The 26,332-nt window shown below is 50.1% G+C and overlaps 1 protein-coding gene across 4 annotated transcripts in view; it reads left to right on the top strand.

The window, feature by feature from the left end:
* The window catches only part of LMF1 (lipase maturation factor 1), a 146,286-nt gene that overhangs the window by 108,899 nt on the left and 11,055 nt on the right, over window positions 1-26,332 (top strand). For all 4 annotated transcript variants that reach the window (XM_050317903.1, XM_050317901.1, XM_050317904.1 and 1 more), the window contains exons 6-8: window positions 15,572-15,749; window positions 18,634-18,787; window positions 21,238-21,421. In XM_050317903.1, the coding sequence (XP_050173860.1) occupies window positions 15,572-15,749; window positions 18,634-18,787; window positions 21,238-21,421 (516 nt within the window). The remainder of the gene's footprint in view (window positions 1-15,571; window positions 15,750-18,633; window positions 18,788-21,237; window positions 21,422-26,332) is intronic.

Genomic DNA, 26,332 nt, shown 5'->3' with positions numbered 1-26,332 from the left:
GTTTGACAGGATGGTGAAGTTCTTCTGAGTTTAATCATCTTTTCTGTCCCTTGGTCCTGATCTGAACTGGTCCCATTGCATCTTCCCAGCCCTTGGCTCTCTCCCAGCCTTTGCTGTTCGGCAGGGTGACAGTGGTGGTGGTGGTATTTGGAATTTGGTTTCTCTCCTCCCACCATCTAGATTACAGGACCTTTAAATAATGTTTTCTATTCCATTTCAAAAAAAAAAAAAAAAGGTGAAATCAGCTCAGCCTAACTTGAAACAGATGGCAGATTATGAACTTCTTTTAAGGGGAATTTTTAATACATGTATTATGAAGAGAATCCTTTAATGGTGTCAGATATGGACGTGTGGAGACAGAATGTGCCCATTTCAGGGATGAAAAGGGCTGGAGTGGGCTGATGCCTTTGGTGTGGTGTTCTTGGGGCAAGGGGAGGATTCTGTTGCAGTTCATGGCTGCAGTGAGATCTCCTGGCTCAAAGGAGGCTTCTTCCCATTCCTGCTTTGTAGTCTTTCCTCTGGTATCCCTGGCTGTTGGAGCAGTTCATCTGTGCTTGGGTTGCTGGGATGGTTTGCCTGGAATGGTTTGGATTGGAAGGGACCTTAAAGCCCATCCAGTCCCACCCCCTGCCATGGGCAGGGACACCTTCCACTAGCCCAGGTTGCTCCAAGCCCCATCCAACCTAGCCTTGGACACTTGCAGGGATGGGGCAGCCACAGCTTCTCTGGGCAACCTGTGCCAGGGCCTGCCCACCCAGGTGACACCTTCTGTCCTCCCAGGTGGTCAGCTTAGGGTTTTTTAATTACTTTGCATATTCCAGTTAGTGATGTTTAATTAATTTGCATATTCCAGTTAGTGATGTTCTGTCAAGTTTAGATGAGTGTATGTTTTGTGCACGTGGATGGTTGGATTTAAGCACAGCTGGCTGTGCATCTGCAGAACTTCCCAGAGATCAGAGGTGCGAATTTTCCCACTATTCCTCACACAAATATTGGATAGCTTTAATTAAATCCATTAAAGTGAACCCCATGTAGTTCCAGAGTGAAGACAAAACCATGGAACTTGCTGTCCGGGCCGTTTGGTGATAGAGGTGAAGACGGATTTTATATTTTCCTGCTTTGATGAAAATAATCATTTGCTTGTTCTGGGCCAAGTTGCTGGTTTAATGTTTCTGTGTGATGCTGCTGCCTCCAGAGAGGTTTTATTTTGCTTTGGAAGTGTTGGGATGAGGATGCTGCCCCGGGATGCTTTAGCCCACACGCAGTTTACACAGCTGGACCATCCCATCCCCCAGGCTCCACCAGAGGCTTTATCTCTTTGGTGATGAAACAGCCAGAAATTGCAGGAAACCTGTGTCACTCTGCTTTCATCTTCCTATGAAAACTGGGGCTTTGGGGAGCTGGTGACTCAGAGAAATTGCTGATGAGGGCAGGATGCTCCTGGAGCAGCTGGGATGTGTTGGCCGGGGTGGTGCCGCCGCACTGGGACGGGCAGGGGTGCCCGGGGGGGCTCCCACCCACATGTGGGGTGGGCACACTGGGCCATGGTTGGTGGTGCTCCTCACCTGCAGAATCGTTTGCAAACCCCAGGCCTCACCTTTCCTTGTCTGGGGGGGAATGTTTGCGACATTCCAACATTCCCAGTCAGTTGTGGGCTCCCCATCCCCGGAGGGGTTCAAGGCCAGGAGCAGCCTGGTCTGGGGGAAGGTGTCCCTGCCCATGGCCTGTGACAGGAGGTGGAATAAGATGATCCTTAAGGTCCCTTCCAACCCAAACCATTCCAGGATTTTATGGTTCTGTGTTGGCATTGTGCAGAGGGTGTGGATTTTTCGTGCAGCTCAGCTGAGCCTCAAGCCCTAAAACCTCTCGATCCAGGAGGGTGTTTGCAGCACGAGGTCTCACCTCTCCTGCTTCCCTCTGAGGGGCTCCTGAGTTTTAATTTCAGCTCTGCCAGGAGCACAGTGAGGGCCTGTCCCTCTGTGTTCCTGATTAACTGCTCCTTTCACACATGTGAAACCCCCTTTGGAGACAGGTTAAGCTAAACAGGAACAGCAGAAATTTGGGCTGGGCTTGGTGTCCACATGTGGAGCCGTTCAGGAAGAGAAATGGCACTTTAAATTTACACCCTGCTCTAATTAGAAAAACTTGCAAGGAGTGAGAAACCTCAGCTTGGTGCCAGTTTTGCAGAGGCTGAGAAAGCGAGTCCTAAAAACAATGTTCCCGACTCATCACATCGGCGCTGCTCATGCCTCGTGCTGCTGGGAGGAGGGATGAAAGGGGGAATCCCAGAGGCTTTCTGGTAGCCATGCAGCTGGTTCCTTGAGCTAAGAAAGATCCAAGGATCTGAACCCTCTCAAAGCTTCAAAGGCTGGTTCCCTTCTAGAAAACATGTCATTATGAGTGAACTCAGTAGTGTTAGGGGAGACATGCACAGGGCTCCCTGCTTGCACAAATCATGGGTAATACAAGGGGATGCAATGGGAGCTGGGATGAAATCTAGCAGAAAAGCTCACAAAATGAGCAGTTTAGGAATGTTCAGTCCTGGATTATGGCTTGTGTGGCACTGCAGTGAGGCTTGGGAGCCCACACGGATTGGTTTCTTGCAGCTTGTGGGTGAACAAGCAGAGAGGGACGGGTATTACAGGGATTCATGGAATGGTTTGGGTTGGAAGGGACCTTAAAGCTCAGCTACTTCCAACCCCCTGCCATGGGCAGGGTCACCTTCCACTAGGCCAGGTGTCTGCATGATGCTCTACCTCAGAGCACCTGCCAGCTCCTCTGAGGTGCCAAAATACAGGAGCAGTGGAAGCCTCAGGACACAGTCATTTATCATTTTTCTCAGGAAAACCAAATCAGATTGCATTGTTTGTTTGGGAATGGCAGGAATGGGGAGTAGGAAAGAGTCAGGGATTGCTTTTATTGCATCAATAATGTCATTTATTCCATAGCCAGCCCTTGAAAACCACTTGTAATCCCCACGCAAATCCCTCTGGAGCAACAACGGCCAATCTGCCAGTTCTGCTCATCAAACAGGGATCGTTGCCGTGGCCAGAAACCTCAGAGGGAGCAGAGCCAAGGTAAAAGGGTCAGGATCTGGTGGGGGGGCCACTCTGAAACCCAGTGCAGCCAAATCAGCTCTGTCTCTGCTTCCTGGGCAGATGGGATGGTGCTGGAGGCACTGCCTGGCCGACACTGCTCTTCCCTCCCCTCAGAGTGCTCAGGGGCAGACAGGGAGGCCCTAAAGATGTAGAGAGATCGTTTTCCTGGGGTTATTTAGAAGAAATGTGAGCACAGATAAGAACTGGAGCTTCAAAATGTTGTCATCCATGCTCTGTTCCTTCCCCTTCTCCACCCAGCAAAGAAGGGATCAGCTGGAGAGCCCCAGTTCAGGTGGTCGCCTGCCTCAGGCCTTGGTTCCATCAGTGAAGGGGTTGTTGGTGCTGCAGAGCATCTGCTGGAGGGTTTTCCTCTGGTTTTATTGGAGCACAGGGGAAGGGAGATGTTTTCATGGAAATCTGTACCTCAACCGTCTTGGCAGCCAAACCCGAAACGATTCGAGTCTTTTTGCCCCCAACTTCATGTTTATGGTCAATCTGAAACTCCACCTGTGATCACCACATGCTCCTCTGCAGGACTGCAGTAAATTAAAGCACAACAGGGAATTTTAAGGAATACATCCTCTTCCTTCTTGGAGTCAGGTTACATCGACCTCTGAACATCTGGACACAGTGTCTCCGGGCTCCCAGAGGTTCTGCTGCATTAAAGGTTCATCTGCCTTTGTTCAGTTCCCGGCCTTTTCCCGGCCTCGTTGCCTCCCCTGGATTCAGAGTTGCTCTCAGTGTGCCTGGCCATCCTGTAATTGGTGTTTTATGTTCCCTGTGTAAAACACACCGTGGAATTGGAGTTGTGTCTTTCCATGGGTAAATGTAGATCTGTAACCCGGGGCCATTTACTGTGCTCGGGGGAGAAGTCCCACATAAAATACACTCATTTGTTCAAAAGCCTAAATTCCCTCTAAGCTACTGGTGACCAACATCCTAAAAGACTGAAATATAATGTTAATTTAGGGGGAAAAAGGCTATTCCTTAATATTCCCTGGGTGACAGTCATGTGATTGGTGGTGTGATGCTCCTTTGCTTTGAAATTCCTGTGCCCGATCTCCAGGTTGCCCTGACAGGGTTTAATCACCACGTCCTTCTAACTGAACTAAGAGTGGAAGGGTGGGTCCTGCTGCCTCCAGCCACTGGGTTTTGTTGGGAATGCAGAGCCAAGGGAGAGATGCCACATCCTGATGGCCCGTCCTCACCTGGGGAGCAGCACACCTCCATCTCCCCCTGCATCCCACCCCAGCCCCCGTGAGCTGCCGTGCGAAAGATCGGCGCCCAGGAGGAAAATGCAGCTCCAGCTTTTTGCTTTTCTGCCTTTCAGGCCCAGACCTCAGGGTTTTAAAGACTTACATATGTGTTTCACTTGGTGTGCTCTGAGTATTCCCACTGAAGTTCACTAAGTGGATAAGACTTTGCAGGATTAAAGCCAAATGAGTCCTCACCCACCGTGCTGGGAAGTCTTGTTGAAGTGGCTCGTTGGAGGGGAAGGAGGAGTCGGTACCGAGCTTGCCCCTTTCATTTTATGCTTTTATTTATTTAAAGGATATTTTTTTCTAAGGCAGCTTGGGGTGGGGGGGGGTGGGGGGGGAAAGCAAATAAAAAGCCCCAGGCTGTGGTGTAACCACCACAGGCAGATGTTGTCATGGCTACTAAACAAGAAACCTGGTTTATAAAATGAGGAAAAACAGATGAATGTGAAATAAAAGAGGAAAAAAAAAGAGAGAGGCGATTCTCGAAATATTGACTCTGATGTAGAGAAAAATATAAACAGACACAGTTAGGAAATTCCATAAGGAATATGACTTGTTCAATATTAATCATAAAGGAAAAGATTAGGAGAGCTCCAGGGGTGCCAAGTGAAACACTCCACATGCATCCACTGCTGTGATAAGAGTCCTTGTGGTTTTTCCCGTGGCTGCCTGGGCTGTTGGTGCCCTTGGACATCCCTGGTGGAGGGGTCCTGCTTGGAAGGTGCTTCAGGGATGTACTTGGTGGTTCTGGTGCTTTTCCTCCCTTGCAGTATTTTGGCCCTGACAGCCAGAATAATTCTGTGCTTTCACCTAAAGTATCAGTAAGTCGGGAGAAAGTGGTTGTGTTTGGGGATGTGGAGGGATTTCTGTGACTGGATCAGGGCAGGGCTGGATCTGGTGTTTCTTAGTTGTCTTCCAGGGCTGAGGTCACTGCAGGGCAGTGGCTGGGCCATCCCTGGGGTGGGGCCCAGGTGGGCTGTGCTCCCTGCTCTCCATGGGTGCCGTGTCCCACTGCTGCTCTTCTTGTCCCTCTCTTGCCATCCTCGTTTGGAAAGCACTGGAGAAGTCCCAGATGTTCCTGGTTCCATCCTGAGTGCTGATGAGCTCACAGACCCCTCCTTGCCCGGGGGGAGGTCGAACCAGGGAGCCCTGAGGGTCTCCAGGACCAGGCTCACCCACGAGGGGCACCTCTGGGCATGTTCCAGAGGGCCCTTTGGAGCTCGCTGGGTCTGTTCCAATCCCCTTTGTCACGGTGGGCTGGCCCCACTGGTGCTTTCTGTGGTGGCAGTGCCCTGATGTGGCCCAGGGGACCCCCGAGCAGCAGCAGCAGGGCCACCACAAGACGCCAGAAAGGAGCAGCTCCGACCACAAGTGCCGGGGAGGGAGTGCTGGGAAATACCTACGTGGGATCCCGGGTGGAAAATCCTGGGCTGAGCTGTAATTTGCTGCTTCGTTTCGCTTCCCCCAGCCCTGGCTGAGCTGCCCCTGTGTCTGTCACGCAGGGATTGCAGGGCTCAAGTTGTGTGTTGGGAGGTTAATTCCTTGTGGCACGTCCTGTGCTCTGGAGGGTAATTCTGGAGTGCTGGGGCTGCTGCTCACAGCCCACATTGGACCCAGCTCTGCCTTTGGCACTGGTTTGTAAACACTTGGGTTTACAGAAACCTTCAGGGTTCCTTCTCGCTGTCACAAGAAATTAAGCTGCAAAGCCAAACATGAACTCTGTAACAACGTCGAAGTCCGGAGCCTGCAGGTCCGGGGTGTGGATGCCCACCCAAGGCAGGACCTTCCAGGGCTGCAGAGCAGATTGTCCCCTGGCAGAGCCATCCAGCACAGCTGAGCAGCTGCTGCCCAATGCCACCCCTCCAGGTGCCTCTCCCTGGTCCCATGTCCTGCCTGGCACGTGCAGCCGCGTTGCCAAAGCTCTGGTGATGCAGAAAAACTGGAAGAGCAAAGATTTCTGTGCTTTTTCCCACCTCCCTGTATTGTTTTTCCCCAGTTCTCTGCATCTTTTCCCAGCTCTCTTTATTTTTTCCCCAGTTCTTTGCATCTTTTCCCAATTCCCTGCATTTTCCCCCCAGCTCTCTGTATCTTTTCCCAGCTGTGTGCTGAAGTGCAGCAGCCTGGGGTCATTCAGATCCTGCTCCATCCTCTCAGTCCCTTTCCAGAGCTCCTCCAGCAGCACCAGGCAGTGCCTGGCACGTCCTGTTGCCCTTGTGTCTCGTCCCCTCTCTGTCCCCCTGTTGCTGCTGTCACCTGGCTGGGAGCAGCTCATCACCCCTGTGCTGGACGAGGCTCTTGGAATCACGGAATGAGGCAGTCCTGAAGTTTTGCTCTTTCCCTCTGTTGACAAACCCAATTGGGGAGTGAATAATGAGGATCCTTTTCAAATGAGCCCTGTGGCTGCCCTTGGGTTTTCTTGGATGAGTCACTGTGGAGAGGAGGAACTTCCTCACGGACAGGCAGCTGCGCTTCATCCTCTGCTGCAGATTCTTTGGAGCTGGAAAACCTCAAGCTGTGTGCAGCTTTTTTTTTTTTTTTGTTTTCCAAGAGAGCATCTCTTCCTGATAACAGCACAGCTCCCCTGGGATTTAGGCTGTGCAGCAGGGCTGTGGTGACAGCTCTGGAATATTCAGCTCTCCGTGTGTTTTCATCCCTCTTCCAAGGCCCATCTCATATGTAAGCGATCAGTGCAGCAGCAAGAGCAGGGATCTCCTCACAGCTGTGACCTTGAAAGTGGGTGGCATTTTCTGCTTCCTCTGCAGCCTCCTCGGGGATCCACAACTCATGTGATCCCATCAGAGCCAGGCCAAACTTGGGCTGGGAAAGGAGGACGGGACTACCAGGAAATACCCACGGCACTCACCCCTTGATGGCTGAGCCCTTCAAAGCTCCCTCCCAGGAGGAGAGAGGCTCCTCAGGCAGCTTTGAAACCCTGACTTGTCATGTGTGCAGGCAGCAGCCTGGCAGATAAATGGCTCCAAGGTTGTTGTATTCCCTCTATCCCTTTGGAGCACCTTGTCTTCCTCTGCAAAGCAAAGTGTGGGGCTTTGGCTCCTTTTAAATCCTTCCATTCCCCTCTAGTGTTAAAGAGACTCAATCAGTTCCTGTATTGGGGGGTTATTTCAGATTTCTACAAGCAAATAAATGCATATAAATGAAATAAAAGCAATAAGCTTCCCAGTCCTCCAGGGTTCCACACAACCTCCCCTGGCTCAGCCACCCTCAGCATCATTTGATCCCACGTGGAAGGAACTGCTCAGGGAGGGAAAGAACTGAAAAATCTCCTTTTTTTTTTTTTTTTTCCCTGTCATTTCATGATTTACACCTTGCTCCCATTGTAACCTAAGTTACAAGCAAGGCTGAAAAGAAACTGCTGCAGATGGCAGCATAAAAATGTGATTTTTAACACGTTTTGTGTTTTCTTAACCATATCTGGTTTTGCCCAACGTACATTTCATTTGCTATTTATTTAGTCCCCACCAGTGACAGCTCAGGGATTGCTCAGCTGCCATCTGGGATGGAAGGAAAAGGCATTTTCCCCCACTTTTTCCTCTTTTGAGCTTGGAAAATTTAGCAAAGGTTTGATGTCCAGTGGTTGGGCATTTTGTGTTTTAAATGTCAGGGAGCTGGTTACCTCCAGGAGTTGGACTTAGAACCATGGAATCTGGAATGGTTTGAGTTGGAAGGGACCTTGAAGACCACCCAGTGCCACCCCCTGCCATGGGCAGGGACACCTCCCACCAGCCCAGGTTGCTCCAATCCCCATCCAACCTGGCCTTGGACACTCCCAGGGATGGGGCAGCCACAGCTTCTCTGGGCAACCTGTGCCAGGGCCTGCCCAAGGACATTGATGATCCAGGTGGGTCCCTTCCAACTCACAGATGTTTCTCACAATTCTGACCCTTTCCCAGCAGTGGAGGGCAGGATTTGGGGAGGTGCTGCAGAGGCACAGGCTCTGCACTGCCGAGGCACAGGAACAGTTCTGTGCTTCCCTCCCATTTTTCCTCTTTTTTTTTTTTATTAAATGTAGCATTTCTATAAAATTTTTACATCCACTACTTCGTTGTTTTTTTTTTTTTATCCCTGAGGCTTTTGCAGCTTTGCTTTATTGAAATCAAATGTACCCAGCCCCGACTGAGGCACGGGGTGAGTTTTCCTCGCTGCAGCTGTTTCCCGTTTCTCCCGAGCTGCGGAAGCCCCCGGATGGCGGCTCAGGGATCAGGCCCCTGTGTTTTGCCCCGAACGTGCTGCAAGAGGTTGGTTTGGTTGGAAAAATCCAGATCATCCTGGAGCTTGAAATGCACCCAGCCTTGGCTTTCGGTACCCCCGTCGCCAACCCAAGTTAAACATTTCAGTGCAGATGTTGCCGAGGGCTCAAAGTTACCAAAATTATGGATTTGAGCGAGGCAAGGGGAGGAGCTGCAGAAAGATCTGAGTCACAGAAGCCACCAGTGTTTTCCACGCTGGTGTCAGGCTGATCAGATGTGACATCCCTTGCTTTTTCCTTGAGCTCTCCCCGTGCCTGCGGATTTGGTCGCGTCCTTTCCTTTTAGCTTGAAAAGGCAAAGATATGAATCTGTGTCAGGCTTGGAATGCCAGTGGATTTGGGCAGCACGCTCCCAATCCAGCTTCTGCAGATGTCTCCACAGCTGGTCAAACCAAAACCTTGGATTTGACTTGTTTGGAAAAGGAGTTCGGGCCCAGATCCCATTTGCCTGTGCCAGGGCTGTCTGAGATTGGAGGTGCTCAGCCTTCCCATCTATGTTTATCCCAAAAAACCTGGTTTTCCCCATCCTCTCTCTTTAATATCAATTTAAGACAAATTTTACCAAGACCTTGACAGACTAGGGAAAACGTGTGCTATCAGAAGAGATTTTTCCTGATGTGTTTGTTCTCTTCCCCTTCTTCCCCAAAAAAACTGGATTTTGCTCTTGTTTTGGCAATTGTTACATATGTCTAAATATTGCAGGAAAAGTGAAATTCAAAGGAGCAGTGACGGGGTGGGGAAAGGGACTGGAAGTATTTTCGCCAGAAGTATTTTAGCATTCTTTCAGTCAAGGATTATAAACAGTTCCATGTGACTTCAGGCTGATCCAGGATTTGAGGGCAGGGTTTAATTCACATCATTTCTCGCAGAGGGAGTTTTGAACCCACGCGCCTCTCGGTGAAGAAATGTCCTAATTAGTGGAGAAAAGGATATTCTGGAAGAAGGGCTTTTACTTTTTAGTCTTGATGCTGTTCTATTATTGATCATCCAATAATCACCCAGCATTTATTCCAGGGGAGTTCTGTGCTTTGCTGTGTAATTTAGGAGTGAGTTATTGATCGATGCCCATTGACAGCCCATTCCAGGCTGCAATTAAACCAGGAGACACCTCAAATGAGGATTGTTTCTGTTGGGCTGGAAAATGCTTTTACTGAGTCCTTCTTTTCCTGGCTGTTGATATCAGGAGATAATCCTGGCTCTGGCAGCACAAATGGCAAATGAAATGGTGTTTGTGGTTTGACCAACTCAGGAGTCAAAAGCACCGGCTGGTTTGTCTGCACCCCCTTCCAGAGGCACATCCAGCCAACGGCACAGCCCGTGTAACTGTTCAGGCTTTCTGACAGTTTTATAACCTTAAATTTGCACCTTATGGAAAACTGTGACAGTTAATGATTAATTGCCCTGTTGGAATTTTTCTTATGATGTCTTAATATCCGAGTGTGGAGCAGAGCTCAGCAGAGAGGAAAATAAAAACCTGCAGTGAAATGCTCCCAGAACAACTTGATAGGCAAGAACTGCCCGGTCCTGCCAGTGCCGTCCAAAAGACACCGTTATATTTAGGATTATTTTTTTAAACTGTAATACTTGGGGTTTGAGTGTCCAGCTCAAATCTGAAACTGGTTTGAAAGGAAGCTGTGAAAAAAATTTTCATGGGTGCATTCTTCACTTTTCAGTAAGGAAGTTGCTTTTGCTATAACAAACCAACTGTTAACCAAAACAGGCTGAATTTAACCAAAACTCCGCCGCTGTTGCAGACCTGAAAGTTGTGTTATCAAGAAAAAAAAAAAGAAATTCTGACATTTTTCAGAGTCAAATTAATGCTTTCAGCTTATTTGCTGTTGATTTGCCTTGTCTTGCCCCATCCCTGGAAGTGTTCAAGGCCAGGTTGGTTTTGGAGCAAGCTGGTCCTTAGTGGAAGGTGTCCCACAAATGAATGGTCTCCAGGCCTTCTGGATCACAGCAGGCCTCCTGGGAAAGGTGCTCAGAGCTGGGTCTGGCCCATTTGATATTTGGATGAATCCACACGTTCTGACTGGAACAAACCCCTTCCAACCTGCTCTCCCTGTGGAGGAGGCAGATGGAGGGCCGAGCGTGACGTCCCCCCGGAGCGCGCGGTGTGGGGCTCCTTCCAACATTCCCATCTGGAGATACCACTGGAGCAGAGCACTTCTGCTGGACTTCGGCTTTCCATCTGCCATAAAAGCGCTTTTAATGAGTGGGATGGAGCTGGTTAGTGAAACTCTCGGACCGTTAATGGATGCCGAGGTTTTTAACGTGCTGTTTGACTTTATTGACGGAATGAGCTCATCGGAGCGAGCGCGCCGGCTGAGGAAACCCAGGCGTGCTGGGGGGGAACAATGTGCTGCCTTTGCACGGCTCTCTTGTCCTCTGGATGGATCCTGGAGTGTTTTTCGAGTGGCACGTGTGGAGCTCTGTGCTGGTGGGGGGATGTCCCCGTTCCTTGCTGTGTGCTGGTGGGATTGAGGTGGGAAAAACCCTCTCAGACCTTCAAGTCCAACTGTTCCCCCAGCACTGCCAAGGCCACCACTAACCCATGACCCCAAGTGCCACATCCACAAGGCTTTTCAATCCCTCCAGGGATGGGGACTCCCCAGGCAGCCCTTTCCATGAAGGAATTCTTCCCTAATACCCAATCTCAACCAAGTAAGAGGCCTGCCACTAAAATCAATTTCTCGGAGCAAACTGGAGTAAAGTCAGGAAGGAATTCTCTGAAATTGCCCACAGAATCCTTGAGGTTGGAAAAGCCTTCCAGGACCATCAGGTCCCCCCCCCATGCCCGATGCCCACCTTGTCCCCCAGCCCAGAGCACTGAGTGCCACAGCCAGGCCTTCCTTGGACACCTCCAGAGGTGGGGACTCCAAACCTCCCTGGGCAACCCCTGCCGGTGCCTGACCAGCCTTTCCAGGGAGAAATTCCTCTTGAGAGGAAAGGAGGAGGTCAGGAGGGCCCGACCTGGCGGTCAGGTGGAGTGCTGAAGTGTGAGATTTGGAGGTAGATAGATATATATCTAAAGCCACTTTCACTCTCTTGCTTCTCTTTACCATTTTTTCCATTGAAAATCTGTGAGTGGTGCTTATCCCTGGAAATGCTCCGCAGTCAAATCCCATCATCAGTGGGAGCTCCATGGGGTGCAGGGGGTGAGACATTTCTGTTGCTGCGTGTTTGGATGGAGAACAAGTGGGGGGTGTAGGACAGGAATGGGTTTGGGTCCCTCCTGCTCCAGCAGTTCTGTTTGGAACTTTAGACCTGGAGTTGCAAAAACCTGCCAGTGCAATTTGTAATATGTCAAAATCTGGCCCAGGTCAAGGGCAGGTTTTGGTGAAGACTGTGCTTGATTCCATTGGTGTGTCTGTAGTTGTTTTGTTCCTCAGTATCTCCACTGTACATTTAAAAGTTCAGAGGAATCTCCATCTACGTAAGTATTTCTAAATATTTTTAAAGTATAAATATAAATATTTATAAATATAGCACGTCATAAAGTATTTGTTAATATATATTTGTAAATATTACAAATGTATAAATATTATTAATACTGAGCTCTGCTTTTTAGGGATAAATATGGGTATTTTTTAACACATTTGTTCAAACCCCAGTATATGACATGTGAATTTTAAAATGCTTTCGATTCTAAATAATTCCTCTGGCTCTAAATGAATCTTCTTCAGCCCTAATGAGAGTTGTGTGGGCAACTGTGCAATGTATGTCTTGAGGTTTATTATTTCCTTTTTTCTGTATTAAGTGTGGTCATAACACGTGGGTTCCCTCCTGTCATCTTGTGGGAAGGAAACACGGAGCCTTTGCCTTGTTTGGATACCAAATTTGGGCTGTTCCCTCGCCCCATGATAATTCCCAGTGAGTTGGGAAGGTGCTTCCAGCCCTTCTGGAATCTCAGGGCTGATGTCTCCGAGGAGTGTCCAGGTGTCCTCTGACATCAGGGGGTCCCATGGCAGGGAAGGGATGGAGAAAGGGGAAATTAGAAATAGGGTGGAAATTAAATATTTTTGCTGTTGTCGTCTAATGGGAATCTTTTTTTACCCGTGCCTGTGAAAACTTTTGGGAAAAACCACGTAAATAATTTCTAGGAAGAGTTTAACAAACACACTGTGGTGCAGGGAGAGTTGACTCTGGGGCAGCAGGAAGGACTGGATGGCTCTTGAGGTCTCCTCCAGCCTTCTGGTAATTCTTTTCTCTTTAAATGAATGAAAGTCCTTCCAGACATCCCAGTTTTGGCTTTTCTGCTCCAATGGCTTAATCCCAGCAAGCCCCAGCGCAGTGAGGTGACTTTGTCCTTGTGCTCAGACGGAGCCCTGGGCTGTGTTTAAGAGTTTACAGCCCATTGTTGTTCCTTCTGGACAAATATACAGTCTGGGACACAGAATATGAGCTTCCTCTACCTACTGTATGTTTATAACAATCTGTGATTTCCAAAATAAAAAATAAATAAACCCCAGCCAAACAAAGGAGTGCAACCTGTAAAAAAGTTATGGGTGTAGGTGCCCGTTTTCTGACAGAGGGGTTTGGGAACAGTGCAGGGGACAGAAATGTAAGGAATAATTGTTTTTGGGCCTAGAACCAGGAAAACTACTTTTCCAAATTAATCCAGCGAGAGCCATGAATCCACAGTATTTCATATCACACTTCATAAAACTCCAGTCATAATCCATAAAACTGACATTATTAGATTAAAAAACCTCAGTTCCTCCTAGAAGGAGCTCGCTCATTAGACATGCTGTAGTTTTATAACCTTAAAGTTCCTACCCAATTACCATGATTAATACTGTGCTTTAATAAAAAATTTCTCAAAATCACCACAGGGGTTGATCCCATCTGTTTGTTATAATTGTGCATTTAAATATTGCCCAGCAAGAGAAAGACACTGTAAACACAAATCAGGAGCAAGGTGGGGAGGGCACAACCCATCCAAGGCAGCAGAGATCCCAAGGGTGGAGATAGGGAGATACAGCTGGGTTGGGATGGGGCAGGAGCATGGAAGAGCCAAGGCTGGCATGTGCTAAAGATTGGGATTGCTGAGAGATGTGTGTGATAAACTCTACTTCTTTGTGTGGAAGGAGCAGCCTGGGAGTGTCCAGCCTGGAGAAGAGAAGGCTCCAGGGAGACCTTAAAGCCATTCCAGGGCCTGAAGGGGCTCCAGGGGAGGTGGAGAGGGACTGGGGACAAGGGATGGAGGGACAGGACAAGGAGGAATGGCTTCCACTGCCAGAGTTAGATGGGATGTTGGGAAGGAGTTTTCTCCCTGGGAGGGTGGGCAGGCCCTGGCACAGGTTGCCCAGAGGAGCTGTGGCTGCCCCAGCCCTGGAAGTGTCCAAGGCCAGGTTGGAGCAACCTGGGCTGGTGAAAGGTGTCCCTGCCCATGGCAGGAGGTGGCACTGAATGGGCTTTAAGGTCTCTTCCCACCCAAACCATTCAGTGATGATGATGATGAAATAAGATAAGATAAACTCCTGCAGCCACGGCCACGGGGCCGTTTGCTGGGACACCCACCATGAGCAGGTCTGAAAAACCCTGCTTTCCTGTGAACTGCCTTTGAAGCCTGAGTCCCTTTGAGGTTTGTCCTTGCAGATCCCAGGGGTCTGTGGGGCTCAGGGCAGGGAGCACCACACGACCCCCTGTCTGAATCCGCAGGAGCTGCAATTCCAGAGGAATTGTCAGTTCACGATTCCACCCACAGACCAGAAAACGCCAAACTCGTATTATTTTTGAATCCCCTGATTTTTTTTCAGTGCTGCTGGAAATAAGATCTGTTTGCTTCTGACTTCTGAGCAGTAACGAGGTGAATCACTGCTGCAAACACCTCCCGTGGACCACCCAGCTCCTCAGAGCTGGAAGCCACGAGTGCCAAAGTGCAGAACTATTTTCTTAACACGACTGAGGTTGCACGAGGCAAAACACTCCAGAAAAGGAGCAGAGTCCCCTAACGAGGTGGCCAAGTGAGAAGTGTGTTAATGAACACAGGCTGATTAATTTGCATGGAACCAAATCACATCTGGGTCAAAGGGGGAGCCCCAAACCCTGAGTGTAACATGTTCTCCTCAAGGACCCAACATGTGCGTGTGATTCAGATTTAAATAGCTTTTTCCCCCCCTCATAATTCTGGATAATTGTCCAACTCTGCATAAATTCTTTTTTTTTTTTTTAACTAAATAATAGTTAGGATTTTTGTTCCTCGCTGTGATTGGTCAGACCTTTCATTTTTGTAAGATTCTGTGACTTTCTGAAGAGTCCTGCTGGGCTTTTAAAAATCGTGGCTTGCAAATCACCATATCAAAAAACATGGTGCCAATCACATAAAATACAGAATTACATGGGTTTAACATTTATTTGTTGTCGTTTTTAATGAGAAAACATGGATCTTTTTTAACAGAATGCTGGCTGAGAGTCCTCAGAGCAAAATTGTCCATCTGTTATTGATGTTTGTACGTGGAATAATGTTTTGGGAGACCAGCTCTTAATCTGGGACACCAACCTCCACACTGAGCCTGTTTCAGGACACGTCAGGGGAGTCACCCTGGAATAAACCATAGGGAAATTCTGGGTTATGCAGATATGTCGAGGAGGGGGACTTAATAATTAAGACTTTGTAATTGGGAGGTTTGGGTCCTGGTCCAGGTTCACAGAAGCTAAAATTTAAAAAAAAAAAAAAAAAAAGCTGTCACAGAGCCCTGGGCAGCAGCACCAGGAGCACCGTGGAAATCAAGTCACTCCATACCCCTGGCTGATCCCTCTCCTGCTGAAAAACAGGGAAAAGCTCCCACTGTGAGCTCAGGAAGACATCTGGGCAGGGAGGAAAGGTTTGCCGTGCTGGGAGATCGGCAAAGTCTGCGTTAGGGCGCCAAAATGCACCACCCCGCTTTCCTGGCGGAATTTAAGGAGATTAAACACCTGCTGGCGCCTTCTTCCCGTTTCAGGTGCTTCTGATCATCAGTGGGAACCTGAGTTTCCTGAACTGGCTGACCATGGTGCCCAGCATCGCCTGCTTCGACGATGCCAGCCTGGCATTCCTGTTCAGCCCCCGGCGCGGGGCCGTGAGGGAACGGGCGGCGCGGATGCAGCTCCGACAGGGACAGGGGGAGAAGCTTCCCCTGGGTGAGTTCTTGCCAGAGGGGGAAAAGTTGGCCAGATGTGCTTGGCTCCAAAGCTCTCATCTCCTTTGGAGCTCAGCTGGGCAGGCAGGGAGGGCCCTCTGTGGGGTGGAGGCTGCCTGGACCTCGTGGTGCTGGTGGTGACGTGAAGCTGGTGGTTGGTTCATGGGGCACTGTGGGGACACTGCCAGGGGGAGATTCCCATGGGGACATTGCTGCCAGGACACATCCTCCATGCAGGGCTGGCGTCCACAGCAAGTCCAGGCAGCTGCAGCTCTTGAAAGTCCCTGCTCTTTGCTCTCATCCCAGCAAGCATCAGAATCCAACCCAAAATAAGGAGCTGGAGCTGCACAATTTATCTTGTGATTATTATCTTTTTGTCTTTTTGTTTTTCTTTTAATTTTGACCATTTGAAGTTAAGGATGAAACACCCAGTGTGATCTGAGGTGGGGTTAGGAGCTGGCTGTAGAAGCAGCAGTGTCCTCTCCTGCTCTCTCCTCCGTGGCACGGTGGTGAAGAGAAGGCTCCAGGGAGACCTTGGAGCCCCTTCCAGTGCCTAAAGGGGCTCCAGGAATGCTGGAGAGGGACTTGGGACAAGGGACTGAAGTGACAGGACAAGGGGGAATGGCTTCACACTGACAGAGGGCAGGGAGAGATGGGATACTGGGAAGGAATCCTTCCCTATGAGGGTGGGCAGGCCCTGGCACAGGCTGCCCAGAAAAGCTGTGGCTGCCCCATCCATGGAAGTGTCCAAGGCCAGGTTGGACAGGGCTTGGAACAATCTGGGCTAGTGGAAGGAGCAGCTGCCTGTGGCCACCACTTGCTAACAGGGGCAGTGTCACAGCAGGGAGTGAGTTCTCCAAAGCAGGGAAGAGGTGAACTCATGTTCAGACCATGAATATGGAAAAGCAAATACAAGGGGGGTTGTAAGTGGAAAAAAGGGATTGGTGTTCCCTTCCCAAGGCAGTTTTCCAGCAGCCCTGCTCCAGAAGAAGCAACAGTGGGATGTTTCTCGTGGTGCTGTGTAACAGATGTAGAGTTGTGTTTGTAGCATTTTTCAAAACCACACATAGGCAACAAATTGCCTGTAATATCAACAGCAATCACAGATGCTCATCTTTAAATACACTGAACATCTGTCAGACAAATGAAAAGTGTCAACAAGACTCAGCATCCCTCTTCAGTCCTTTCTCATCTAGCAAGAAGCAGCTTATTAACCAAAAATGTTGGTTCCAGCAGCTAATGCAGCTTCATTAAACTTTCTGTGTCCCTTATTTTACAGATTTTGCTGGGATAAACCTTAATCAGCTTTTCCCCTCCCGTAGCTTTGCTTTAGGGGCTAGGAGAGCCTCAAGCTTTCCTACCAACTCTGTTCATGCCTCCAGTCCTAAACAACACTCAGGTTGCACCTTCCTTTGAGGAGGAGAAGCCAAAGGGCCCCTCTTTGCTCTGAGTCACCATGAGGGGAAGGAAGATCCTGGGTTTGAGGCTCTTGCTCCTTTTTTGTCATGTTCCCCAGAAAACCTGACTAAGCCAGGGTGAGCAAGGAGAACCATCCCTGCATCCCTCCATACTGCTCTAGAGGGTTGGTGTGTCCCTGTTCCAAAATGGGAATCCATAGGGGTGGGATATCTGTAATATTCTGGGAATTTGGATTTCTGTGTGTTTTTTCTGCTGAGAAGGCAGGGGTTGTTGAGCTGTGTGCCAAGAGGCCCAGAGGAGCCCTCACCCCTGGGTCAGCAGAGCAGAACAGGAGGGTACCCAGCCATGCCCTGCTCGTGACCTGATTTTAGAAGGCTCTGGCCACATCCTTGAAGGGTTTGTGTGATTCCTGCTGAGACCTCCAGCTCCCATCCAGATCCCATTGGCTCATGTCCCGTGCTCCCTCCCCAGGTTTTGCTCCATCCTTGCCATCTGGATTATTTTTTTCCTTGGATTCACCCCTTTTTCTCTATGGCTGAGCAGCTGTGACCCCAAGGGAATGATGCCAATGATGGTCACCACCTGCTGAGGGACAAACACTCCATGCATGGCCGTGGACTGTGAGCTGAGGAGCCAAGTGGGGGGCTCTGTGTCTGTACCTGCTCTTTAATTACAGGGTAGGAAGTTCAGCCTGTCTAAAATAGGAAAAAAAATGCCCCGACAGGCTCACCCACAGCAGCCCAGGGAGCGAGGGGAGGCATCTCCTTCCCCATTCAAATGATTCTCCAGAAATGTTCTCAGACTAAACAATTATTAAGAGCTTCTGAGAGAGGTTCAAATAAACATCCCTCTCCTGCAGAGATAAGGGGAAAGCTCCACACAATTGCTTTGAATCTGATCCTTTGGCTGTTAATGTTAAATAAATTGAAAAGGGCCGTGAGGGAAGGAGCCCCTCGGGGGTCACCTCTGCTTATTTGTCTCATCGTGGCTGTGTCTGTCCACACCGGGATCCTGTGCTGCTCCTGCAAACCCCACTCCAAAGGGCTGGCAAAGCAGCACAGGTCTCATCCAGAAATGCTAAGGAGCAGGGATTTTGGAGGAGGAACATGAGCCCAGATGGTCAGAGCCTGGGGCAGCAGGAGGAGGCAGGAACGGGGCCGCGGGCGCTGGAGGAGCTCCACGCACGGCTCCCAAACCAGGAGGGTGATTCTGGGCAAGGTGCAAGTGCCAGCTGTGGTTTTTTCCCCCGTATGAGAGCGGTGATTAATGTTACATTGCAGACATTTTTCCTTTTAGCCCTTTCTCAGACTATTTAGAGACAGGCAGATCCGGGCAGCGATAGCCGAGGTCGGGGTGGGGGGACGGCGGCTGGGCCAGCACGGGGGGGTCCCCACGGGGAGGGGGAGCAGAGCCCACCACGGGGAGTGAAATCACCTTCCTCTGGCCTGGTTCTGTGTCCCACACAGGCTGCCACATCCGCAGGGTGGTGAACATCTCCTTCGGCCTCCTCCTTGCCTACCTCAGCGTGCCCGTGGTCCTGAACCTGCTCAACTCCAGACAAGTCATGAACACCTCCTTCAACCCCCTCAGGATAGTCAACACCTACGGAGCTTTCGGGAGGTACACGTTGTTTAATGGCACTTCCTGTGGCTCTGCTCCTCTCCCCAGGTTATTCCAGAGCCGCACAGTCTGCGTGCCTTCAATCTGAACAGGAATCCTTCCAGTAGACTGGGAATATCTGAGGGAGACGTGGAGAAAAGGAGCAGGTTTCTTTCCCACTGAACTACATTTTATGGAATATCTGTTTGTGAGAAGGAAGGAGAGAAGGAGCAGGTTTCTTTCCCCCCGAATCACAATTTATTTTCTTCGAGCTGCTTTTAATTGGCTCGTTGTGTCGATGCAGCAAACGGAACAGCGGGATGAAAATCTCCGTAAGAGAGTTCATCCAGTGGATACTCTTCACCATCACCAGCCCTCTTTATTTATGGGGAACCTCTCTTCCCCTGTGCACGTCTGCTCTCCCTCATGTAAATATTCACAGCAGTTCTTGGGTAGCAGATTTCGGGCCAACAAAAGGAAGTGCTTTTCCCAATGAGCGACTTGGGGAATTCACTGCTACAGGAAACTGTGGAGACGAAAGTATAAATGGCCTCAGAAAAGAAGATTTGAGAGGACAAGGCCAACAGCAGCCTGGCTGCTGCCTCCAGCTCAGGAAATCCCAGTCAGGGCTGCAAGGTGGGGTGGACAAGGGAAGCATCTCCAGCTGGGCTTGGAACCAGACTGGTTTGGGCTGGTTTTTAAGCATCTGAGTCTGGGTTTTTCTGGTGACTTCAGCTTAGGTGAGGCACAGCAGGGCTCAGCATAACCCTTCTTGTGTGCTGTCCCTCCCAGCCTCTTCCAGCTGGGAGAAAACAGGGCCAGACCTCTCTCCATGAACCTCTGGCTTTGCCACCACCTGGTCATGGTGGCCATGGGATGTTCCCCAGGGGCCTGAGAGGAGGGGTAGGACGGGCAGCTCTTGGTTAGTGGTCTCTGGACAAGGTCTCACAGGAGAAGCCAACAGTAAATCAGTATATTTTAGTGCAGGTGAAGCAGTTTGGCTGTTAAAGGTCTGGCCAAGCAGCTGCTGAAGGGGAGGAGCAGGTCTCACCACGGGCACTGGAGATGCAGAGGACACATCAGATGAATGTGATGTTTTCCCCAGTTTTTCAAACAGCAGAAATTTCTGTGGAAAGGAAAAAAAACTAGGAAAAAAATTATTAAAAATACCAACTAGGAAAAAGAAAATATTAAAAATACCAACACTGATTGTTGAAAAATGCCAAAATTTCTCCTCTTTTTTGAGAGTGGGAGAAATAACCCCTGAACCTCTTTGAAGGCTGGAGTGGGGAAGCTACGGGAGATTGTTTTCTTTGGGTTGTTGTTCTTTTTTCTTCTTCAGTCTATGGTTTCTGTTTCAACAGTTACCAGAACCTAAAGAGCATGTGATGAAATGCTGCTGTAATATGTTTGTAATTCCAGCCTGTGTAAACCAATAAAAAGAGGATTGCAGCTTATAATGAATATACGATTATGTGAAACTTGACATATTTTGAATCACACAGTAGGAACATACTTTTATTAGTAATTTGGTGTCCCTGATTTACAGTGTGTTTCTAACCATTGGGCAGCTGGCCATGGCTCATAACTCAGCCCAGTGCATAATACGGGATTTGGCTGGAGAATCCAGAAATCTATTAAATGTAGGTAACAATTATAAGCACAGAATTCCTTGGGTTGGGAGCATCTGTCCCTGGGAGCATCAGGGAAGAAGTTGGAGGCTGCTTGTTTCCAAGCTTTTGGTTTTTTGGGTTAGAGAAAGAGAGACCAAAGTATTAAAAATCTGAAGGGGTGTTGGGAGCTGGACAGCTTTGATGGGCAGATTGAGGGAGTTCTGTGTTCCTTACGGAAAGCAGCTCTTGGGGGCAGGGAGTGTCACTGGCAGCCCGTGGAGGACTTGGTGGTGGTGTTTTCATGGGCACTCCCCGTGGCCTGGAGTTTGCCATCCCCACTGCTCTGTCACAGAGGGAGTCACACATGGCCTGCCTCTGCTCCACCCATTTCTGTGGGAATCATCTCTCTGGACCACAGTCCCTCCTGGGACTGGCCCAGCTGCAGGTGAGGGAGGGAAGGACGTGGAATTTGAAGCTTTCCCTGTGCTTTGCTGCTGCACAGGGGAAAGGCTGCTGGGCCCAGAGGTTCTCTGTGACTTGGCCCATCAGGTGCCAGCTGTACCACCAGGCCAGTGACTCATGTTCATGAACCAGTGTTTGTAAATTTGGTATCAGGGAGAAATTGTTCCCTGTGAGGGTGGGGAGCCCTGGCAAAGGTTGGCCAGAAAAGCTGTGGCTGCCCCATCTCTGGGAGTGTCCAAGGCCAGGTTGGACAGGGCTTGGAGCAACCTGGGATAGTGGAAGGTGTCCCTAAGGGAACAAGATGAGCTTTAAGATCCCTTCCAACCCACACCATTCCGTGATTCTAAGCTTTTACATGACTTCAGACAAATCACAGTGTCCTGTTGTATCCCACAGCATTACCAAGGAGAGGACAGAAGTCATCCTTCAGGGGACATCCAGCCTGGATCCCAACGACCCCACTGCTGTGTGGGAGGAGTTTGACTTCAAGTGCAAGCCTGGGGACTTGAAGAGGAGGCCGTGCCTCATCTCCCCCTACCACTACCGCCTGGACTGGCTCATGTGGTTCGCTGCCTTCCAGGTACCTGCCCTTGGCTGCTCAGAGACCTGGGTCTTCCTCGACCAGGAAAAACAAATAGCATGGATTTACCCTGTGTTGGAATGGTGGGGGAACGCTGGAAACCTTGGCTGAGTTAGTTTTATTCCCAAAGGGTGTCTGCTGCTGCTGTAATGGAACTCCTGGCAGTTTTCTGGGAGGTTATTTCATTGTCTCTCAGCAATAGGAAGGATCAGTGTCAGGGGGACACCAGCTCAAACTGCCCACCTGCCTACACGTGGATAAAGGGTCCCTCAAAATGTTTTCCCCACGTGGTATCAGCAGACAGGTGACAGCCATAAATTACATAGGGGGGGGGAACTTGTAACGTTAATTCTCGTGTATCTTTGAGCTGATTTTGCAAACCTTGCCCGCGTGACGCGAGAGCTTGGACTGGGTTTTACAAAACTGAGGCTTGAGTGGCGTGAAGCAAGCCCATCTCAGATTTTCCCTTTGTTCCTGCATCCTCTCCTGGAATATCCTCTTCCCTCCTGCCCCAAACTCCTCCGTTGGCTTCCTCTGTGGTGTTTTCGTTCCGGCGCCGTTGGCATTCCTGGGCGATGACATAACGCTGGCGCTTTGGCCATGGTTTGGGTATTTACCCCGCTGGTTTGTGTGTGCTGGAATTTCATTTAATCTGCATTAGGTATGCTTATCCCCCAGGAAAACCACAGCCAAGCCTCCAGCTCCAGCCGGCAGCGCTGCCGGAAAGGCGCAGAGGGTGGGTGGGAGCTGCTGGTTTAAACCTGGGCTTTGGGAGGAGAAATCAACTCATCCAAGCAAAGGAGGCTCTTTCTGAGATGAGAGAAGGGCTGTCTCCAGGGTAGGAATGTCCTGAAGGTTTTAGAATAGAGAGGGATCTGAGGTTTAAAGCTGAAGGAGGGCTGGGCACGAGTCCTGCCCAGAGGTGAGGCCGTGCCGAGGGATGCCGGTGCATCCCAGTTCCATCTCTCCACAGGGCCAGGCCAGGTGTTCGTGTACCCAGGAAGGAGGAGGAAGAGGAACTAACTCAGCCTCTTCACATCTTTATTATTAGTTTTCAGTCCCTTATTAGTGTTTAGTTCCTCATTATTAGTGTTTGATTCACTGGAAGGTTCCCCCAAGGGTTTCTGCTCACCTGGACACCGGGGGTTGCTGCACAGCAGCCTGTTGAAGTGTGTCCACAGCAGCTAATTAGCAGCAATTAGCACTGTGGGTCTCCTGGCAGTGGCAGGAGGAGAGGGCATCCCTCCCATAGGGTGGGTGTGTCAGTCTGAAGCCCGTCCATCACCTCCCACTATGGAACACCATCTGGAAATGGGTCTGTTGCCCCTTCCCAGCCATCCCAGCATGTGCTACCTACAGTGCTCCCATGTCCCTCTTGCCCCTGGGGACTTCCCTGGGGGCCCTCAGTGCACACAGGTCCCTGTGAAGCAGTTTCAGGTCCTGCTTAGAAGGGGCATTAACAAAAGGTGCAGAAAGGAGAAAAAAACCCTCTGTAAAGTGGAGATGACTTGTGGAAAACAGTGGGAAGGCGCCTGGGCACGGCAGTGAGTGTTTTCAGCTCGGGATGTTCAGGCATGTAAATACCTGCTTAAGCATGGAAGTAAATCCCATTTGGAATGGCCGAGTTTGAGGACTGAGGAGCTGCATATTTGGTGCCAACTGCCCTCCCTGGGCAGCCAGAAAAGCCCCTGTTGTTCGGGTGTTGTTTTGCCTCGAGTCCTGCAGGGCTGTGGAAAGGATGGGGAACCATGAGTTGAAAGCCCAGAAGTTTGTGCAGCCAGAGCAGTTTTTCAAAACCCGCGTGGTAGTTTACAGAGTCCATAAAACCGAGTTACTTCAGCCTCTGGATTAGATTTAATTTGTTTTCAGAAGCTCTGGACTGTTTCTCCACCACCGCTCGCCGCCTGCCCCGTCGCTCCGAGCCGGCGGCCGCGGGGCTGGTTTTGCAGTTCGTTGGCAGTGGCCAGGTAAGGAGCTGACATATCCAGCTCTGACAGGCTGTGGAAAAGCCAAGGACTTGGGGGAAGGATATTTACCATCCCTTTGTGCTGCTTCTGACAGGTTCCTCTTTGCACCTCATCACCGCTTGACATACGACGCCTTCCCGCGCTCGGGGTTTCCTGCAAAACTTTCCACCTTGGCTGTAGCTGTGGGATTCACTTTGAAGCTCTGGAACAGGGGGAACCAGGCCCTTGGCACAGGGAGGGGGAGCCAGGCCCTTGGCACAGGGAGGGGGTGACCACCAGCACAGCCCTGGTGGGGTCTGGTGGTGCTGCTCCACCTCTGAGTCACAATTTATTAGTTGCTGCCTCTTAATCACCGTGCCAGCAGTGCCATAATTACACGTAATGTAACGTGGCATTATTTTCCAGGAAACAATTTTCATGATGTTAATTTTATTATCTAAAAATAATGTGCCTTTTCACTTGTTTTCTAAATCCCCTCTTTGTTCCTGTGTCTCGCCATCTCGAGGGTGCTGTGGCTCTGAACTGAAGCCCTTCATTTCGTTCTGGCAGGGGCAGAACCCATCCAGAAACGTGTCTGAGTTGCTTCTTCCTGTCTGCAGAAGGGGAAAACCCCCCAGGAACGTGGGGGAAATCTGTGGGACCCTTTTCAGTTGTTTCTCAGCAGTGCCTCAGCTGGGCCTGCTGATCCCCTGGGCACTGGGGGCAAAGGGGGCCGGGGGGGCTCCCAGCAAAACTAACGTGGCCATCAGCCAGGAGCTGATCTTCAGGTGCTCCTTGGTCAGGTTGGTCACCCAGGACCACTCACCCCCATCAAAGCCATTTAAACCAAGGGCTGAGTCAACCTGATGCATGTTCTGGGATAATGTGATTTTAACTGAAAGGAATGGCACATTTGCAGATGCCACCAGGCTGTGAATGAACCCTGTGGAGAATCAATCCCTGAATGGTTTTGGGAGGGACCTTAAAGACCACCCAGTCTCACCCCCTGCCACGGGCAGGGACACCTTCCACCAGCCCAGGTTGCTCCAAGCCCTTTCCAGCCTGGCCTTGGACACTTCCAGGGATCCAGGGGCAGCCACAGCTTCTCTGGGCAACCTGTGCCAGGGCCTGCCCACCTTCTGAGAAGGGAGGAAATAGTGGGTGAAATGGCAGAATCTGATTTAATCTCACAAAATTCAGGTTAAGCATTAGGAATAACTTTCCTCCCTTGACACTTGCCTGTGTTAGTGCAAAGCCATCCTATTTCTACAGAAGCTGGAGGCAAATTGTTAAGGCTTTATCTGTCCTCCAGCTACTGATGCCAACCCTCCTGTAATTATTTGACTTCTTTGTGGTGGCATTTTAGAAAGAGCTCAGCCATCACAACCCAGCGCTGAGCTGGGCTGTGCTACTGGCACAGAAATGCAATTTCTGGCAGGCTGTGGGTGGAATCAGCATCGTTGATGAATAACAAACCAGAAAACAAAATGCTGCTCATAGTTTTGGGGCTTCGAGTCGGCCAGTCTTGCTGGTAGTGGGAAGTCTGGGACTTTACAAAAGCCAGTTGTTTATCATCCCAAGGGCTTGCTCCCCACCAGTGGCAGCAGTGGAAAAGCCTTCAGTGCTCTGAGTAAGGAAAAATCAAAGGGAAGGCTTTTCCTCTCCTTACTATGGCATGGAGGGTATTAATTCTGTTTGAGGACTGCATTTGGCCAGTGCAGAGGCACCCTCTTGGTGCTTCCCAAATAATTGCTGCTCAAGAACAACAAAGCTGTTGCTGTCTTCATATTGGTTTTAAAGCTCAGGGAGGGTCTTGCTGGATTGTACCTTGAGGCTGCTCCAGAAGTCTTTTGGGACTCTCTCAGGAGCAATGTGCTTTTTCCAGATATGGTGTTGCTTATAAATAATCTTCAGCTGCCTCCCTGAGAGGAGAGGGAACCTCCAGCAGCAGGATTGATGCCCTGAGGTTCTCCCCCGGGTCAGGGAGTCGTGCTGGAGACTTCACGTTATCACGGCACGAGCTGGAAGAGCCGAGGAGAAGTAACACCATTTATAGAGGAGGCAGATGGATGTCTTGGTGAAATGTTTTATTCAAGCCTCTGTTATCTCGGTCTCCCAGCCAGAAGGTGCTTCAGGAAAAAGCTGCACGGCAGCAGAGTGGAGGAGGAGGTGTTGGTAGTGCAATAAAACCTCGGCCTCGTGCTCGCCGTACCGAGCTCAGCCTTTTACATTTCCTTTCTTCCCCCTTCTGCAAACACAGGCCTCAGCTCACTTCCATTTTCCATTGCAGCATTTTGGTCCCCGTTCAGCTGGGGAGGGTTTGATTTTCCCCTCTCAGCTGTGTTTGGTTGTCTCCCTGTGAATGTGAACGATTCCAAAGCCCTGAGCTGAGCTCACGGGAGGACTCGCCTCCAGCAGCACCATTGCCCAAAAGAAGAGCCCAAAAATCCCCAAGCAGCCTGATAGCCTATCGTGCCGTGGGCTGTACAAATAGAGTCAGACCTTGTCCATGCAGGGAATGCTTCTTGTCTGCAGTGGCCCTTGTACCTGCCTGTCTAGACTCTGTTCTGGAACAAAGTGACTTTTCTCTCCCGATACAGAGGTGATACGGGAGCTGTGCCAGCTGTGCTGTTTCCCTGGATAGGTGGGATCGAAGAGCTGGTTCCCAAAGTCTTGCTCTGCTCTCTCATGCAGCCTTTTACTCCTGCCTCCTTCAGGGAGCAGCTGCTTTCCCAAGGATTTTCTGATAGGATGGAGTAAGGGGTGGGTTTCAGTGAGTAAGTGCCCCTGCTGAGATCCTGTACCTTAGGCCAGACCTGGGGAGACACAGCTTGTCCCTTTGGGAATCTAATACAAAGGAAGAGATGGAATTAGGGGGGAATCCTTCCCTGTGAGGGTAGGGAGGCCCTGGCACAGGTTGCCCAGAGAAGCTGTGGCTGCCCCATCCCTGGCAGCATCCAAAGCC

This window comes from Myiozetetes cayanensis, unplaced genomic scaffold, assembly GCF_022539395.1.
Source record: "Myiozetetes cayanensis isolate MyiCay16 unplaced genomic scaffold, myiCay2020 scf20-37, whole genome shotgun sequence".
NCBI lineage: Eukaryota > Metazoa > Chordata > Aves > Passeriformes > Tyrannidae > Myiozetetes > Myiozetetes cayanensis.
The sequence above is the reverse complement of the archived record's forward strand: the minus strand, read 5'-3'. Positions and strand labels throughout refer to the sequence as shown.